The 18,391-nt window shown below is 43.1% G+C and overlaps 1 protein-coding gene across 7 annotated transcripts in view; it reads right to left on the bottom strand.

Annotated features, from left to right (window-relative positions):
• LOC120051199 (neuropilin-1a-like) overlaps positions 1 to 12,206 on the bottom strand; it is a 127,809-nt gene extending 115,603 nt beyond the window's left edge. For 4 of the 7 annotated variants that reach the window (XM_038997929.1, XM_038997932.1, XM_038997931.1 and 1 more), the window contains exons 1-2: positions 9,811 to 10,571; positions 7,413 to 7,587 (exon numbers count right to left, since the gene is read on the bottom strand). In XM_038997929.1, coding sequence (XP_038853857.1) covers positions 7,413 to 7,587; positions 9,811 to 9,877 — 242 coding nt within the window. In that variant the 5' untranslated portion in view covers positions 9,878 to 10,571. Of the gene's footprint in view, positions 1 to 7,412; positions 7,588 to 9,810; positions 10,572 to 11,619 lie in introns of those variants that run through there. The other 3 variants (XM_038997934.1, XM_038997935.1, XM_038997930.1) reach the window with 2 other exon arrangements.
• Positions 12,207 to 18,391: the final 6,185 nt, after the last annotated feature.

The raw sequence follows: 18,391 nt of genomic DNA, 5'->3' as shown, positions 1-18,391 counted from the left end.
AAGTATAGCTTATTTGAAGGTAATTAAATATGTTCTAAGAACATGTTCCAATAATAATTTTAACAACACTGCTAGCATAATAACACTAAATGTATTGAACTCCAAGCACAGAAAGGACACATGGAAATGTGATCATTTTAGTCTATTCAAAAAGATCCCAATTCAAAGGAAAAAAAGCACTCAATAAGATCAGGTGTGGCCAATTAGTGGGTGTGGCCAACACACCTGAACACACTTAACAAGATAGCGGAAAGAGAGAGTTTAGTTGACGTTACACCTCGCCCAAACCGACTGCGCGCGTGCGCCGTCGTGCGCTATCGTGCATAAATTTATTTTGCCCCCCCACACCAAACGCGATCACGACATGCAGGTTAAAATATCAAAACAAACTCTGAACCAATGACATTAATTTGGGGACAGGTCGAAAAGCATTAAACATGTATGATAATTTAGCTAGTTAGCTTGCACTTGCTAGCTAACGTTAATTTGTCCTATTTAGCTAGCTTGCTGTTGCTAGCTAATTTGTCCTGGGATATAAACATTGAGTTGTTATTTGACCTGAAATGCACAAGGATCTCTACTCCCACAATTAATCCACACATAAAACGGCCAACCGAATCGTTTCTAGTCATCTCTCCTCCTTCCAGGCTTTTTCATCGTTTAAATTATATGGTGATCGCATCTAAACTTTCATTGTATTACCACGACTACCGGCAAAACAGTTCGTCTTTCTATCACCCACGTGGGTATAACCCATGAGGAGATGGCACGTGGGTACCTGCTTCTATAAACCAACGAGGAGATGGCACGTGGGTACCTGCTTCTATAAACCAATGAGGAGATGGGAGAGGCAGGACTAGGAGCGCGATCTGCGTCAGAAATAGGAACGACATCTATTTTAGCCCTTGGTGTCGCAGACGCTCGTTGGCGCGCGCAAGCAGTGTGGGTGCAATAATTGAATAACATGGATTTCTAAATGTATTTTGCGACGCTCGCGCACGCGACTTGTCCGGTCTGGTCAGCATGTTAGGCTGAAGTACTGAAATTCCCACAGAAGAACATTGTTTCTTAACATTCCCTGAACTATTTGAGAACACTCCCAATGTCAAACCAGTTGGAGAACATTCCTAGAACATTACCAAAATGTAAATGATATTGTTAGAAATTTCAGGAAACATTCTGGTAAAGTAATGAAATATCAAGATAATGTTCTTTTGTCAAATTCCTTAAATGTGTTAAGAATGTTCCAAAGAAAAGCAACTATCCTGCACCATTCTCATAAGGTTGTGGGAAGGTTGTATGAAAATAACCATAGGACAACCACACTTTCACCAAACTCTAAGAAACCTATGGTTCTCAGAACGTTATGTGCTAGCTGGGATACCGCCTCGCTATCTCAGGACTGCACAGGCTGTCGCATAGGATTTCACTGTTCTCTGAGGTCCAGCAAACACAGGCCAGGCAGAAAGTGAAAAGAGGGACAAAGGAATAGGGAGACTCACTCTCATATAAAAAGTATCCTATTCTCATCTCTCCATTTTAACCAATCTTTCTCTCAAAAACGTAGAAAAGAGGAACGAGAGAAATTCTCATATAGAAAGTATCCTCTCCTCTTCTACTTCATCAATCAATTTTAACCCCTCTTCCACTCAAAAGGTAGCTCTACTCTACTGCACCATAGCTACAAGGGGATTTCACAACGTGTAGGCCTAGAAAGAATCTGTGTCTTTTTGTTTGGTCAGTGAATCCAAGCAGATCAATGATTCATTGTGCTGTCAAAAGCATATAATATCGGTGGCATGTTGATTCCAGCCAATGCAGCTTTCACAGAAAGCAACAACAACACAGTCAAAAGCAAAGGTTTTAAGCAAAGGTTTTCTAAGTCTCCCATTGAATGGGGTATGTTTGAATTTGACAGAAAACGACCTCAATCGTCGAGAAAATCTCCTACTTAAAATGTTTATTAACACAGAAAAAGACTGTTCAAATTACGCCAAATTATCATTCCACTCCCTATATGTGAAATACACTATATATACAAAAGTATGTGGACACCCCTTCAAAATAGTGGATTTGGCTATTTCAGCCACACCCGTTGCTGACAGGTGTATAAAGTTGAGCACACAGCCATGCAATCTCCATAGACAAACATTGTCAGCAGAATGGCCTTACTGAAGATCTCAGTGACTTTCAATTTGGCACAGTCATAGGATGCTATCTTTCCAACAAGTCAGTTCCTCGAATTTCTGTTCTGCTAGAGCTGCCCCGGTCAGCTGTAAGTGCTGTTATTGTGAAGTAGAATTTATTTTAGGAGCAACAACGGCTCAGCCGCAAAGTGGGAGGCCACACTAGCTCACAGAATGGGACCGCCTAATTGTCTGTCCTCGATTGCAACACTCACTACCGAGTTCCAAACTGCCTCTGGAAGCAACGTCAGCACAATAACAGTTCATCGGGAGCTTCACAAGCCTAAGATCACCATGCGCAATGCCAGGCATAGGCTGGAGGGGTGTAAAGCTCGCCGTCAGTGGACTCTGGAGCAGTGGAAACGCATTCTCTGGAGTGATGAATCACGATTTTGGAATGAGATGTTCGACGAGCAGCTGTCCACATACATTTGGTCATGTAGTTAATGTCTGTCACTTGTTTATGACTTCATATCCAGCCAAACATCCATTTCTTCATGAGACGGCATAACTGCCACAACTACATGTCTGTCTAACAGCGTTATCAGATTGTAGTGAACTTAAGTACCCAGAAGGCAAGCTCACAGAATATACATTTACTCAATTTTGCCTTCTCGCCAAGAAAGCTGTTCATTCCACTGAAGATCAGAGCGAATTGACTTCAAATATTTGTCTTGACGGACCGGGCTTTTACCTCAAACTTCTTAAGGTTTCTGTGAGCATACACGTTAGTGCCATGAGAGTCTATATAACGGTGTGTGGAAAGGTAAAAACATGACCAACATTTACATCTCAATGCCCACTTAGTCCTTAGTCCTCTTACAAAAAGGGTACCAAAAGGGTCCTCTGGCTGTCCCCATTGGAGAACCCTCTTTGGTTCCAGGTATAACTCTTTTGGGTTCCATGTAGAACCCTCTGCTGAAAGGGTTCTACCTGGAACCAAAAAGGGTTCCATCTGGAACTAAGATGATTCTACTTAGAACCAATAGGGGGTTCTTTAAAGGGTTCTCCTCTGGGGACAGCCGAATAACAATTTGTTTCCCCTCCAACCCTCTGATCAGCCAGGAAATGAGCTGTATACCTAGTCTGAGTCCCAAATTTCACCTCATTCCCTATAGGATCTGGTCAAAAGTAATGCACTTTACACTACCGGTCAAAGGTTTTAGAACACCTACTCATTCAAGGGTTTTTCTTTCTTTATACTATACTCTACATTGTAGAATAATAGTGAAGACATCAAAACTAAGAAATAACACATATGGAATAATCTAGTAACCAAAAAAAGAGTTATACAAATTTAAATATTGTTATATTTGAGATTCTTCAAATAGCCACCATTTGCCTTGATGACAGCTTTGCACACTCTTGGCTTCACTCTCAACCAGCTTCACCTGGAATGCTTTTCCAACAGTCTTGAAGGAGTTCCCACATATGCTGAGCACTTGTTGGCTGGTTTTCCTTCACTCTGCGGCCTGACTCATCCCAAACCATCTCAATTTGGTTGAGGTCGGGGGATTGTGGAAGCAGCAAAGCACCCCCACACCATAACACCACCTCCTCCATGCTTTACGGTGGGAAATACACATGCGGAGATCATCCGTTCACCCACACCATGTCTCACAAAGACATGGCAGTTGGAACCGAAAATCTCCAATTTGGACTCCAGACCAAAGGACGAATTTCCACCATTCTAATGTCCATTGCTCGTGTTTCTTGGCCCAAGCAAGTCTCTTCTTCTTATCCTTCAGTAATGGATTCTTTGCAGTAATTCAAGCATGAAGGCCTGATTCACACAGTCTCCTCTGAACAGTTGATGTTGAAATGTGTCTGTTACTTGAACTCTGTGAAGCATTTATTTGGGCTGCAATTTCTGAGGCTGGTAACTCTAATGAACTTATCCTCTGCAGCAGAGGTAACTCTGGGTCTTCCATTCCTGTGGCGTTCTTCATGAGAGCCAGTTTCATCATAGCGCTTGATGGTTTTTGTGAATGCACTTGAAGAAACTTTCAAAGTTCTTAAAATGTTCCGAATTGACTGACATTCATGGATCTTTGCTTATTTGAGCTGTTCTTCTACCAAAAAGGGCTATCTTCTGTATACGCCCTACCTTGTCACAACACAACTGATTGGCTGAAACGCATTAAGAAGGAATTAAATTCCACAAATGAACTTTTAAGAAGGCACACCTATTAATTGAATTGCATTCCAGGTGACTACCTTATTTATTTTGAATTCTTTATTTAACCTTTATTTAACTAGACGAGTCAGTTAAGAACAAATTCTTATTTACAATGACGGCCTCATGAAGCTGGATGAGAGAATGCCAAGAGTGTGCAAAGCTGTGATCAAGGCAAAGGATGGCTATTTGAAGAATCTCAAATCTCAAATATATTTTGATTTGTTTAACACTTTTTTGTTTACTACATGATTCCATATGTGTTATTTCATAGTTTTGATGTCTTCACTACATTGTAGAAAATAGTAGAAATATAGAAAAACCCTTGAATGAGTAGGTGTTCTAAAACTTTTGACCGGTAGTGTACATAGGGAATAGGGCGCTATTTTGGACGTAACCCTAACCTTCCAAACAAACCCGTTAGGGAGGGAGTGCTAGCAGTCACGCGTGTTACAACAGAGGTAGGCTCAGCCACTGATGGTTTTTACAAGCACTTTCAGCTTGCTTCTTGTTTGGTTTGTTGATAACGGTCATGCATAGCATGTGTGTTCCATTTGGACCACTAATTAGATTGCAAGGGAGTGCACTGAGGCATGCATTGTAGCTGCCTGCTTCCCCCCTACCCGCTTGTCCATCAGATAAGGAAGGCAATGTCGCCATTCTGGTGCTGGCCATGATCAGTTTCCAGTATGTAAGGGGTGTTTGTGTGAGTCGAGCTGCGACTAGACAGCCCATGGTAGTCTGACTACTGCTGTTGTACAAATCACATTAACCAACCGAACCGCTATCTACCAACAAAGACACCATGGCCATGATGCACATGCCTCTCCCTCTCAAGCCTTAATTGATTTAGATATGACATGTCCCTCTTGCTATTAACACAATAGCGGCATTCACTTTACAAAGCACCATTAGGCTACTTGAGTTTAAACTTTTTGAGTGAGAGTAATTGAGAGTAATTGGCTGTGGTCAGAAGTAATGCACTATGTAGGGAATAGGGTTCCATTTGGCATCCAGACAATGTCACTGACCATCTTCCTCAGCCAGTCTAAAGTGAACACATAACAAGGTGAAATAGTGAAGTGGAACTAGTGGAACTAAAGTCCCATGAAAACCGCTCCATTAAAACATTACATACGAAACAGTAGCAGACCAAGTAGAGCAGAGGAGAGGTGGTTAAAATAGAAGAGCCTTGAGATCAATCTGACCCTGTTTCTCCACTGTATGTAACTGTATCCCAAATGGCACCCTATTCCCTTTGTGGTACACTACTTTTCAAATAGGACCCTATGGAAAACCCTATGGGCTCTGGTCAAAAGTAGTGCATTGTGTAGGGAATAGGGTGCCATTTAGTATGCATGCAACTGTATGAACCACATGAGTCACTATTGACTTGATTAAGTTTTACAGACGTCTCTGCAGATCAGTTGTTAGTGTGTTTCGCTCTAGCACTGAGGTTTATATCCCGTGACCACTCTATGGGCAGCATTACACAATAATACACACATTACACCCTGGCTCTGCTCCAAACATAACAAGCACATTTGGCAACGGTAGGGACAAGAAAAATAACATGCTCTTTATCTACAACTAACAAATGTACAGACAGATAAGCAATTGACGGCATGGCAGTTCAGTCCCAACTTGGAAAACAGAAAACTTTAATCGACCTTGGATTGAAACGAACGGCAGAAGTCATTTGAAAAACGATACGACAATGGATCAAACTTGAAGTTCACCGAGTACATTTATTTTAACTGAAAAAGGGAAGCCATTTGATTTGTTACATTCCTTGACTTTTATAGTGTGCTTTTAAACAACACCGGAAACTCATTCCTGGTTAATTTCATTAACAATGAAATGTTAATGAAATGAATGAAACACGTGCAGACACAGCCGTCCCTCTGCGCAACCTTGGGTCTGGGGAAACTTTAACAGATGCTGGGTAGTGACACCTGAGCCAGAAGACGTCAGGACCATCAGGATCCTTCTATGGAAGACTGGAGCGGTCAACCAGGCAGTAAATCGTAGACTGCCCCTTTAAAGATGCAAATAAAGCGGTATATACCTACAGTTTCTTTTTTCACCCAACTTTTTTTGTTGATTTCACTTTGAATTCGTTGAATTTGTTGAATTTGTTGACAACTCAGTCAAATGTAAATTAAAACTATAGTTGTTGAACTGACGTCTGTGCACAGTGGATAGAGATCATGATAAAACAGCACAATCTTTGGACCTACACTGTATTCAGCGAAAACACAAAGGGCGTAGCAGCGAGAGAAAGAGCTGAGCTTGGGCGTAGTGCATGGGATACAGTAACAGTATCCAGCCGTATTCACTCTGCGTGTTCTCTAGCTGCGCCTCCAGCATCAACAAAGGCTCAGAAGGAACACACATGCACGTACACACACACACACACACACACACACACACACACACACACACACACACACACACACACACACACACACACACACACACACACACACACACACACACACACACACACACACACACACACACACACACAGAGGGAGCAGGGTGGAGGGTAGGGGCGCAGTCAAAGACAGACGCAGCGCAAGTGCCAGTCAGCCCAGGCTAAGGCATTGCATGTCTTGCTTCACCTCAGGGCACCACTGACACAGGGAGGCAGCAGGTTCATCACATTACTGTGGAGCTCTGGTTTCATAGGCAGCTGCCAGGTTAACCGTTTAGCCCTAGTCTGGTTTAATACCTTAAAGCTTAAAAGTTAAACAGGGATTTGTAACTAACCCAGCAAGAAGGGTAATGAGTTAAAACATCCACTAAAGTTTAGACATCCACTAAATGGGCTTACTTCCTCAATGATGTGAAACCATGATAACAGGAAAAATATTACAACATAGTAATACAATTACTCTCAAACAATGACCAGCAAAGAAACTCCAAACCAAGGATTTTTTTTTTATACTCATGTTGTCCAGTACTGCGCGCTCAAGAATTCCACGACCACTAGATGGCGGGCTTTCATGTACAATATGCACGAGTGGAGTAGAGGGCAGCCAACTTACTTGCACTCTCTGTCCTCGAGATCAAAATGCGGGTTAAAGTTGATTAGAATTCTCTGGTGAGGTCCAGGCGCTGTAATCACCCAAACGCATTTCTGAGATGGCAAATATGATGCCGGATAGCCAGGTGAAGTGAGGTAATTCGCATTCGCTATTCTGATGTTGTCCCCACACTTGTCTGCAAGAAAGAACATGGGAAAAAATACAGTCAGCACAACAGCCCAAAGCAACGCAGATAGCCTACAGAGATTAAATGAGTCAATAATGTTGGCAAGAGTATGTGTTATAAGCAATTATAGCCTAGGTTTTCTAAACTATAGGCTATATTATTGTAGAGATGGAGATGAGGGGGATCTGTTCAAAATAAAACTGGATTTGAGTTGATCTGAATGTCAAAACAATCATTATAAAAGTAAATTCAGGAGCATCATTTATAGGTCCACCCACGCCATACAAATATTGTCCTACATTGTTTAAAGATGTCTTAACTAGGCTACATGCGTAAAGACGCACGGGTAAGGCAAATCCTTTCTGACCATCAAAATGCTAACAATTAGGGAGCCTATTTCCCCCAAATCTGAGAAATCGAAAGTTTGGGACTGTGGTTCGATCTGCATTTTTGTAAAAATGTTGTTATTGACAAACCTTGTTCTGTTCAATGTTCTCTACCTGTGCAGTACTCTATGTACCCCAATTTAGGTTGTTACATTAAAAAGAATACAATATAAAAATGTCTAATTTAATTCAAGCTAATTATCTCAGAATCACATTGTTTCTGATAGAACCTTATAGTGCCAAGCTCTCGAAATCTATTTTAAATGTATTAATTGCTCAGATGAGATCATACACTTTTTACAGGCTTGACGTTAAACTATACAGTTGTTCACAAACATTACCAAAAGTGTAATTAGTGTTATTATTCTTATTTCGTGTTATTATCGATCACTATTGGTGTTTTATGTTGGGGCATAACGGTTAGGATGAATATGTTAGTCACTTATAGCCCAAGTGAAAATTATAGATGTTCTTACTTTTACGCTTGAAAAATGTTTAAGTCTGTGAAATGTCACCAACAGTAATTAGCTAGAACAACTCGTAATGACTAAGGGCCATATGCCCTGGCAGGAAGTAATTGATTAATGTAGAGGACTGAGAGTGGACGGGGAACGGATACTACACTGTGGCTGTGCGGGGTTTGGTTGAGCTTCGATAGGAATGGCCGATATGGTGCCATGTGACTTGTAGACAATATATCATATGGCAATAACGCCAAACAACTCGAAAGTATTATAAACCCGAGTATTTCCCAGATGAAATGTGGCGAGCATATGTAGGCTACATTTATTTGTGAATTGGGGGTATGAAAACACAGGCCTATCACCAATTATCTACGCCACCTATTTGCGTTTGCGGACTAAACTTTATTAACAAATGATTATCGCCTTATAAAACGTATTTTTATTTTCATACAGAACACTTCTCCAAGCGCCAGAGAATAACGCGCCTTTCTTGTGTCTAGAGGCAAGCCACTTCAAGTAGCCCAAATTACCCTATCAATTCATCTTAATTTATGTGTGCGCAGTCATGCGTTTGGATTATAACTACAATCTGCCATGTAAAGTAGGCTACTTGAAATTAGTTTTGAATAGGATAGGTGACAATGCGATGTTCAAGAGAATGGGAAATATAGCTAGTTCTTTCTTTGTCTCTCTTTAGTTTTTCTCGTAAATAAGTTTACTCATAGAAATGAAACAATTAGTCTAAGTGTCGCCTATATACTACAGCAAGAAACAGCCTACTACTGTACCCAAACTTTGACAGACTCTTTTCATAATATTCTACAAAAATAGAAGAACCTGCACACTCAAATAATAAGCCGGTGGCAATGACAACACTGACCCGCGGGGAAGACTTGAAAGGTGAATGCATGGAGGTTTTGAGATTTATGTGTCCTTAAAGGTCAAATGCAGCAGTTTTTGTCTCAATATCAAATAACAATTAAGTACCTTACAGTGATTGTTTTCAATTAAAAAGAAGCCACATTTTGCTAGGACTGTCTGAGAGTGGTCTGAATGAGGAGGGGAAAACTGAAAACTGGATGTAATTGGCAGAGAGGTTTGGAACTCTATTTTTATTTGTCTAATAACTAATTTACCGCCTGGTGATGTCACCAGGCATGCCAAAACTCCATCCCACCAAAACAGGCTGAAATTTCAGGCTGTCTTTTCAAACAGCTGTTAGGCTACACTAAAATGGTATTATCATAATTTTCACAATTTCAGAGAATTATTCCAACCTCATTGTGTGGATATATAAAACACACCTAAATCATGTTTGTGGCTGCACTGGGCCTTTATCAACATCAGGAAAAGTATCCCAGCATATAATAGTTGTCACTTACCATTTTTGAACGCTTTAGCAACGAAGAAGATGTCCAATAAGAGGAACAGCACTAATCCACAATGCATCCTTGTTTTGTAAGAAAAATATTCATAGGAAAAACAAAAAACAAAAAACGAACCTAAATAAAACTCCTCCCAAGGTTTTTCAGGCCGTGTTAGTCTTCCTTATTTTCAAGCTTGGGGCTGAAGGAAAACAAATAATGCAGAAGTGTCTTGACTGAGGCAGTTGAAATGTGTCTGGATATGTCTCAGGTTGTCTGCTGCATCCTGTCATTCAGCTCCGGTTTCCTCTCTCCTCTTCCAGTTGAGTTCCTCTCTCAAACGCTGGCGTTGCCATTTCCTCCACACAAGTCATCGGAGCTAGCAAAGGAAGAAGTAAAAATCCCAGGCACCAGCACCAACAACTCCCGTTTCAACTCCTTGGAAACGATGACAAGGCAAGAGGTAAACCGTCGGTGCTAAATGGAAATAAATATTAAGAGTAAGCAGCAGCAGTGGTGAGGATATTCGTTTCAAAAGTGAGCAGATCATCAAATCAAGCTCGTGTTGTGCACCTTCGCGCCCTGCTCATTCTCAAATCTGACAGGACACGAACTAGTAATACTAACATCTGGCGAAAGGCATTGCCATAAAAGGGGCTTAAAGCGATGGATACACCCCCTAATTTGAGAACGCTTTTCTTCTTTTGAAATAGTGTGCTGCCTGCCTCAGCCTGACTGCTCTAGCCGAAATCTCAGAGGGGTCTCTGATTGGTTTGATTACAAATGTGCAAAGCCCAACCTTTGGAAGCAACCTCTCTCTTTATTAGCGGAGGAGGTCTCGGCTCCTACTCCGAGACTCACTAGACTCGCTCTCCCTCGCAGATCGCGAGGGCGCTCTCTCTCTTTCACTATCCCTCCCCTAGGAGATGGACTGTCACAGTGTGTAAGATGCCACTAAACTCCCTAATTAACTATGCTAACAAACATCACTACTGGATAACAATAACATAGACCACTGTCTGCCTCCGAAACTTGAATGTTTGTGTGCCAAACGACTTCTCTCAGAGTTACTATGCTAATTCGGAATAAATTGAGCTCCCTAGGAGAGAATAGCCTCAATTCGATTTTGTATTCAATATCGAATTATCATTCTAAAGAAGAGATATTCATTTGAAATATTCACATATTTTAACATCGATCTATTTTTACCCATTAATGGGCTACTTAGATATACTACTTGTAAAAACAATTTGTATTTTATTTTGTATTTTTTTGGCCTTTATTTAACTAGGCAAGTCCGTTAAGAACAAATTCTTATTTACAATGACAACCTACAGTTAAAGCATGAATCATGATAGAACATTCATTAAAACGTCACATTGAAACTTAGGGAAAACCAATAGAAGTGCAAAGCATCAAGCAATTTGGCTTTTCAAACTGTCTGTTCTTGTGGCATTGCACAAAAGAAGGAATTATATTCAATATGAAATGCTTTCGACAAGCTGCTATGCTCACCAAGTCACATCTAGGATAAAATGGTATGCAACTTCTCTGACACGAATCCAAAGGCGTCTAACATTCCTTACATGTGGAAATCTGAATTACAGAGTAATTCAACATTTAAAGCAATATTCGTATAGACACCACGCAACTTGCATTCCTTGCGTGCTATGCTGTTCAGAGAGATAATACTTAAATTGAGTGTATTTTCAAAACCATGTGAATGAAAGCTAAGCACATTCTTCACCCAGTGCTCTCCATATAGCAAAATTGTCCTGCCTCTCCTGATTTTAACCCAGGTGCGTAAAGCAAGCAAACGGCAATCACCTGTGTCTCGTAGACTCACTCACAACCCCATGTGTATCCAATATCGAAGCGAAGCAGCTGTCGGCAGGCTGACAGTAACCCCTCTCTCTTTCTCTCTATCAAATGCTGCGGACTTCTTTCCCAAATCCGTAAACATCAAAATCACCACAGGAAAGGACAGGTCTCCACAGCTGATGAGAGAGGTAGTCAATTTCCAAGTATTTTACCAGTCAATCAATAGCTTGTATGTTTGCAACCTTACGCTGGGACCGGTCCGGGGCAGCCCTGTAAATACAACTCCTTGGCTCCGCTCAAAGGCACGCAGCCGCTGCCGATATCTCCGAGACTCAACTCAGTGCATAGACAGCCACCTTTCCGCCGTCACAAGTGAGGGAAACGGGATTTGCGCTGACAATGAACAGCTCTGCGCCGGTAATAGACAGCCAGTCAAAAAAATCACAGCATTGGAGAAGATATCTCCTGTATAGATCCTTGATTGATTTTATGCATTGAATTGAATGTAGGCCGATTCCTTATTGCTCTATCTGTACTGCGCGTCTCGCACCACTCTTGTTTCTGACTGCTGTTTTCCGCTACTGTAGCGCTGCTGAGAACACAGGACTGGTTTGGAGTCTCCGGAGTCTCGAGACCCAGCTAGCCAGTCACACGCGCCCTTACCAGGGGTTTGCATCGGCAATCGAGTTGCAGATTAAACTGCCGTCGCAGTCTACAGATTAGACTCTGTACATAGATCTGTGTCACAAAGTGGATTAGAGTAGGACACATCTGAACACACCCGCATCATTAGCACTGACATTACAGCTGCCAATCATTTAGCTCTCTACATTAAAGGATATTAGTCTTCTGAAGCTCTCACGTTGAATGTGTTGAAATTCAAATGTAATATTGACCGGCATCTTGAAGTGTCTAGTACTGTTGAGACCTGGGCTGGGGAGCGCGCATAGGTCGCACTCAACCATGTGTGTTTGGAACTTCATATTGATCAAGAAGTAGGATAAACAAACCCTGTGTCATGATTTGAATAATGTCTTGTGAAAATAAAACAAATGTGAGTTATTGATTGACATGACAATTTAAACAAGCTGAACACACGTTCCAAAAGTACTTTGGAGATTGTTAATCATTTACATAAAGATCTAACTCCCATTGCTGTCATATTGAAATGAATCTCATCCAACGCATGAAAAGAATTGCTGAAATATTGACTCAGACTGCATTTTCAACACACCAGGGTGGCACCGAGGTTGGAGGGTCTGGGAGACAGAAAATGTGTCTTGGAGACGGACTCCGACTGAGAGCTCACACGATAAGGTTAAAGCAGGTGGTATGGAGGCATCTTGGGGAATTCCCTAATGCCTATAAGACTTCTATTTTTGCAAACAAGTGTATACTTAAGCAATAAGGCCTGAGGGGGTGTAACGGTTTCTCTCCTCCTCTTCGTCTGAAGAGGAGGAGTAGGGATCGGACCAAAATGCAGCATTGTATGAAGACATAAATTAATTTATTAAACAAGACGAACACTGACACGAAATACACTTGAATAACTACAAAACAACAAAACGACGTAGACAGACCTGAACATGTGAACTTACAATATAACACGAAGAACGCACGAACAGGAACAGACTAAACAAACGAAACAGTCCCGTGTGGTGCGACAGACACAGACACAGGAACAATCACCCACAAACAAACAGTGAGAACAGCCTACCTTAATATGGTTCTCAATCAGAGGAAACGTCAAACACCTGCCTCTAATTGAGAACCATATCAGGCAACACATTTAACCCAACATAGAAACACATAACATAGAATGCCCACCCCAACTCACGCCCTGACCAACTAAACACATACAAAAACAAGGAAAACAGGTCAGGAACGTGACAGAACACCCCCCCTCAAGGTGCGAACTCCGGGCGCACCACCTAAAGTCTAGGGGAGGGTCTGGGTGGGCATCTGTCCACGGTGGCGGCTCCGGCTCCGGACGTGGTCCCCACCCCACCATAGTCAAACCCCGCTTCCGTAGCCTCCTCCAAATGGCCACCCTCCAAATTAACCCCACTGGATTAAGGGGCAGCACCGGACTAAGGGGCAGCACCGGACTGAGGGGCAGCTCCGGACTGAGGGGCAGCTCCGGACTGAGGGGCAGCTCCGGACTGAGGGGCTGCTCATGGCTGGCTGACGGCTCTGGCTGCTCATGGTTGGCTGGCGGCTCTGGCTGCTCATGGCTGGCTGGCGGCTCTGGCTGCTCATGGCTGGCTGGCGGCTCTGGCTGCTCATGGCTGGCTGGCGGCTCTGGCTGCTCATGGCTGGCTGGCGGCTCTGGCTGCTCATGGCTGGCTGGCGGCTCTGGCTGCTCATGGCTGGCTGGCGGCTCTGGCTGCTCATGGCTGGCTGGCGGCTCTGGCTGCTCATGGCTGGCTGGCGGCTCTGGCTGCTCATGGCTGGCTGGCGGCTCTGGAAGATCCTGTCTGACTGGCGGCTCTGGAAGATCCTGTCTGACTGGCGGCTCTGGCAGATCCTGGCTGACTGGCGGCTCTGGAAGATCCTGGCTGACTGGCGGCTCTGGAAGATCCTGGCTGACTGGCGGCTCTGGAAGATCCTGGCTGACTGGCGGCTCTGGAAGATCCTGGCTGACTGGCGGCTCTGGAAGATCCTGGCTGACTGGCGGTTCTGGAAGATCCTGGCTGACTGGCGGCTCAGGAAGATCCTGGCTGACTGGCGGCTCTGGAAGATCCTGGCGGCTCTGGAAGATCCTGGCTGACTGGCGGCTCTGGAAGATCCTGGCTGACTGGCGGCTCTGGAAGATCCTGGCTGACTGGTGGCTCTGGAAGATCCTGGCTGACTGGCGGCTCTGGAAGATCCTGGCTGACTGGCGGCTCTGGAAGATCCTGGCTGACTGGCGGCTCTGGAGGATCCTGGCTGGTTGGCGGCTCTGGCGGATCCTGGCTGACTGGCGGCTCTAGCGGCTCCTGACTGACGAACGGCTCTGACGGCTCGGGACAGACGGGCGGCTCTAATGGCTCGGGACAGACGGATGGCTCAGATGGCGCTGGGCAGACGGATGGCTCAGATGGCGCTCCATGGATGGAGATAGGTATTTGGACTTGTGGTTTTACTTAATTCTCCGTACTGGCCAATGATTAAGTCATACATTGTTGTGTTCTTGGCCTGAGAGGATGGAAGTTCAAGATGTAGAAGGCTAATGTTAACTAGCTAATGTTGCCCATGAATGGAAGTTAGGCTAACGAGCAAGCATTTTAGCCAGGTAGCCTAGGACAACAAAAAATAAAAGCGTGTACTGTATGACAGAGTGATAGACCGTTTTGTCTACATGAAAGAGAGAAGGATGGCACACACACACACACACACACACACACACACACACACACACACACACACACACACACACACACACACACACACACACACACACACACACACACACACAAAGAAATCAGAACCATGGACAGCCACATCATATTTAGCCTGCTTACGAATGTAGAATAACAGGCCTATAGCCTATATGAGGACTGTATAGGCCTAGAAATGATGAACACCAATACAAATAAAAAATACTGAAGTTTATAGATACCACTCTTCTTCAAATAAATTGCTAATATTAAATGGGGTGTTTTTTGTGTTTTATTTTATTTTATATGCCATAGCCCTATAAAGAAATGGAGCAAGATAAGACAATCACGGCACTAGCCAGGCTAATGGTAACTGTCTGTAGTCTTCCTAGAGAGAAAGGAATGAGCTGCTTTTTTCCACTCACCACTGGTAATTCCCCCTTTTGCAGATAACACTCTACTTTAGAGAGGTATTGAGCCCCTCTATCAAAGCGCCACTAACTAGACTTGTGTGTCTTGTGGATAACAAGGCTTTGGAATAATGGGACGGGGTAATTTCACAAGGGCCGGCTGCCTACTGCCATATCTGAAATGAGGGGGATTGTGAGGGAACAATGAGAGAGCCATTTAAAGGATTTGCTCCTTCATATCCCACAGTAATCTTTAATACATTCCTGGAATAATTAGCCAAAGCACAAAGACAGACATTATATTTTTTGCTCCATCGTGAGCTGAGTTGACGGTCTGATTTCATTAGGGGAGCCTTGCCTTCTTCTTCCTTCTTCTTCTTTCCCTGAAACAGAAGAGTACTGCCCCATTGACCAAAACACATGTTCATTTATTCAATACAAACTCAGGCTGAAAGATTTCATTATTTATTTTCTCATCAATGGAAAATAGACTGTACTCAGTCAGGGTTAATGTAGGTCTACGTCCCAAAATGGCACCATATTCCCTATTTAGTGCACTACTTTTTTTTCAAAAGTAGCGGACTTTATAAGGAATCGGGTGCCATTTGAAATTCAGACAAAATATGGCCACCCTTTCGAGGAGGGCCCGCCATTTCAGTTTTCCAGTTACAGCTGCACAATAAAGGCAATATTTTCAGCTATGCCTCAAATTACTGGGTGTGTGGTGCCAGTCCTGATGTCATATCAAGCCTATGGTATTGCACACTGAGCCCAGAAATTCACACTGGTTAATCCTGCTATATGAACAGTAATGTTACATCTGCTTCTGCCACGCCCTCTACTGCTCATCCTTTGTCTCCTTGACCTGCCACCTCTCTTTCTCTCTCTGTCTCTCTGTCTCTCTCTCTCTCTCTCTGTCTGTCTGTGTGTGTGTGTGTGTGTGGGCGGAGACAGGTGTGCTGGAGTCAGGGCAGCTGCAACCTGTTTCATAATCAAGACGTCTACAAATACTCAGTCCTGCCACTTCCACGCTGCCAGATCATAATCTCTGCTCAGCCAGTCTATGCTTCTCGCTGTTTGTTACTGTTAGATCCTGTTGTGCCTGTTTTCCTTGCCTGACTCTGTTTTTCTCTCCGCTACAGTTCCTGACTCTGGTCCCTGTCTCCAGTTCCATGTCTCGTCATCCTGCTACTCTGTCTTGGATTCCCCACTCTACTACTCCCTTGGACTCCCCTCTGGTTCTGCAACCCACCCGATCTTCCCCTGGCCTGCACTCCATTTTCCCCCTGTGTTTCAATAAATACCTTGGTTACTTCATCCCAGTTTCCTCGTCTGAGTCTGCTCTTGGGTTCCCCTGTTCCACTCCGCGTAACAAGTAACTGCCGGAACCATAGCTTATGCTAATATAGACAATGCCATAGAAAACCTTTATGAATTTGTATGGTAATATTCATATTAGATCTATTTCCTTTGTGAAAACGGGTGATATTTTCGAATGTATCGTTATCAGACAGTCACCTCTACTGTAGCTTTACCTCTTCTTTCAGCATTATTGTGAAGTAGTTGATGTGGTGGTTAGATTAATTTACACTTTTGGCAGCTGTTGGTAATTATTTTACCTAACAATTCACATACAACTGTATATCTGAAATGATGGTTTTGATCTAGGCTGTGTGTTTTTGTGTGTGTGAGAGCATATACTTTTTTGGGGCGGGGCATCACTCAATGCTGAACTTCTAGAAAATGTTCTGACTTTATATTTTCCGTCTGGGTCGGACAAAGCTTTCTCAGATAGCATTGGCCCCTTCATAGTCTGTGACCTCAACTTTGGTTGCATCATGGGAACAAGGGAGACCCTGAGAACTACCCCTGTATACTGAGTCCCATAATGCCTCCATAAGATCAAGATTGGAAGTAATTGGAAGCAAAGAGAGCTTTTCTGCCTACAGGCAGTGTCCGAGAAAGGGCCTAAATTGTCCAAGACTCCAGCCACCCAAGTCATAGACTTCTCTCTCTGCTACCTCACGGCAAGCCGTACCAATGCACCAAGTCTATAACCAACAGGACCCTGAACAGATTCTACCCCCCAAGCCATAAGACTGCTGAATAGTTAGCCATCGGACTATCAGTATTGACCCCATTTTGTACTTACTGTACTGAACAAAAAAATAAATGCAACATGCAACAATTTCAACTATTTTACTGAGTTACAGTTGATAAGGAAATCAGTCGATTCAAATAAATTCATTACGCCCTAATCCTTTTCACATGACTGGGCAGGGGCACAGTCAATCAGTTTTTACACACAAGGGCTTAATTACAGACAGAAATACTCTGTTTCATTAGCTGTCTGGGTGGCTGGTCTCAGACGATCCTGAAGGTGAAGAATCCAGATGTGGAGGTCCTAGGCTGGTGTGGTTACACTTGGTCTGGGGTTGTCAGACCGGTTGAATGTACTGCCAAATTCTCTAAAATGATGTGGAAGGCAGCTTATGGTAGAGAAATGAATGTTCAATTCTATGGCAACAGCTCTGGTGCATTCCTGCAGTCAGCATGCCAATTGCATGCTCCCTCAAAACTTGAGACATCTGTAGCATTATGTTTGACACAACTGCACATTTTAGAGTGGCATTTTATTGTCCCCAGCACAAGGTACACCTGTGTAATGATCATGCTGTTTAATCAGCTTCTTGATATGCCACATCTGTCAGGTGGATGGATTATCTTGGCAAAGGAGAAATGTTCACTAACAGGAATGTAAACAGATTTGTGCACAAGATCTGAGAGAAATATGCATTTGTGCATATGGAATATTTCTGGGATCTTTTATTTCAGCTCATGAAACATGGGACTAACACTTTACATGTTGCATTTATATATTTGTTCAGTTTGACTCATCACATACTCTGCTGCTACTGCTACTATTTTTCTCTCTGCGTGGTTGGAAAGGGCCCTTTAAGTAAGCATTTCACTGTTAGTGTACACCTGTTATTTGTGAAGCATGTGACA

The sequence above is a fragment of the Salvelinus namaycush genome, chromosome 7, assembly GCF_016432855.1.
Source record: "Salvelinus namaycush isolate Seneca chromosome 7, SaNama_1.0, whole genome shotgun sequence".
Classification (NCBI taxonomy): domain Eukaryota; kingdom Metazoa; phylum Chordata; class Actinopteri; order Salmoniformes; family Salmonidae; genus Salvelinus; species Salvelinus namaycush.
This window is presented reverse-complemented; position numbering and strand designations above follow the sequence as displayed.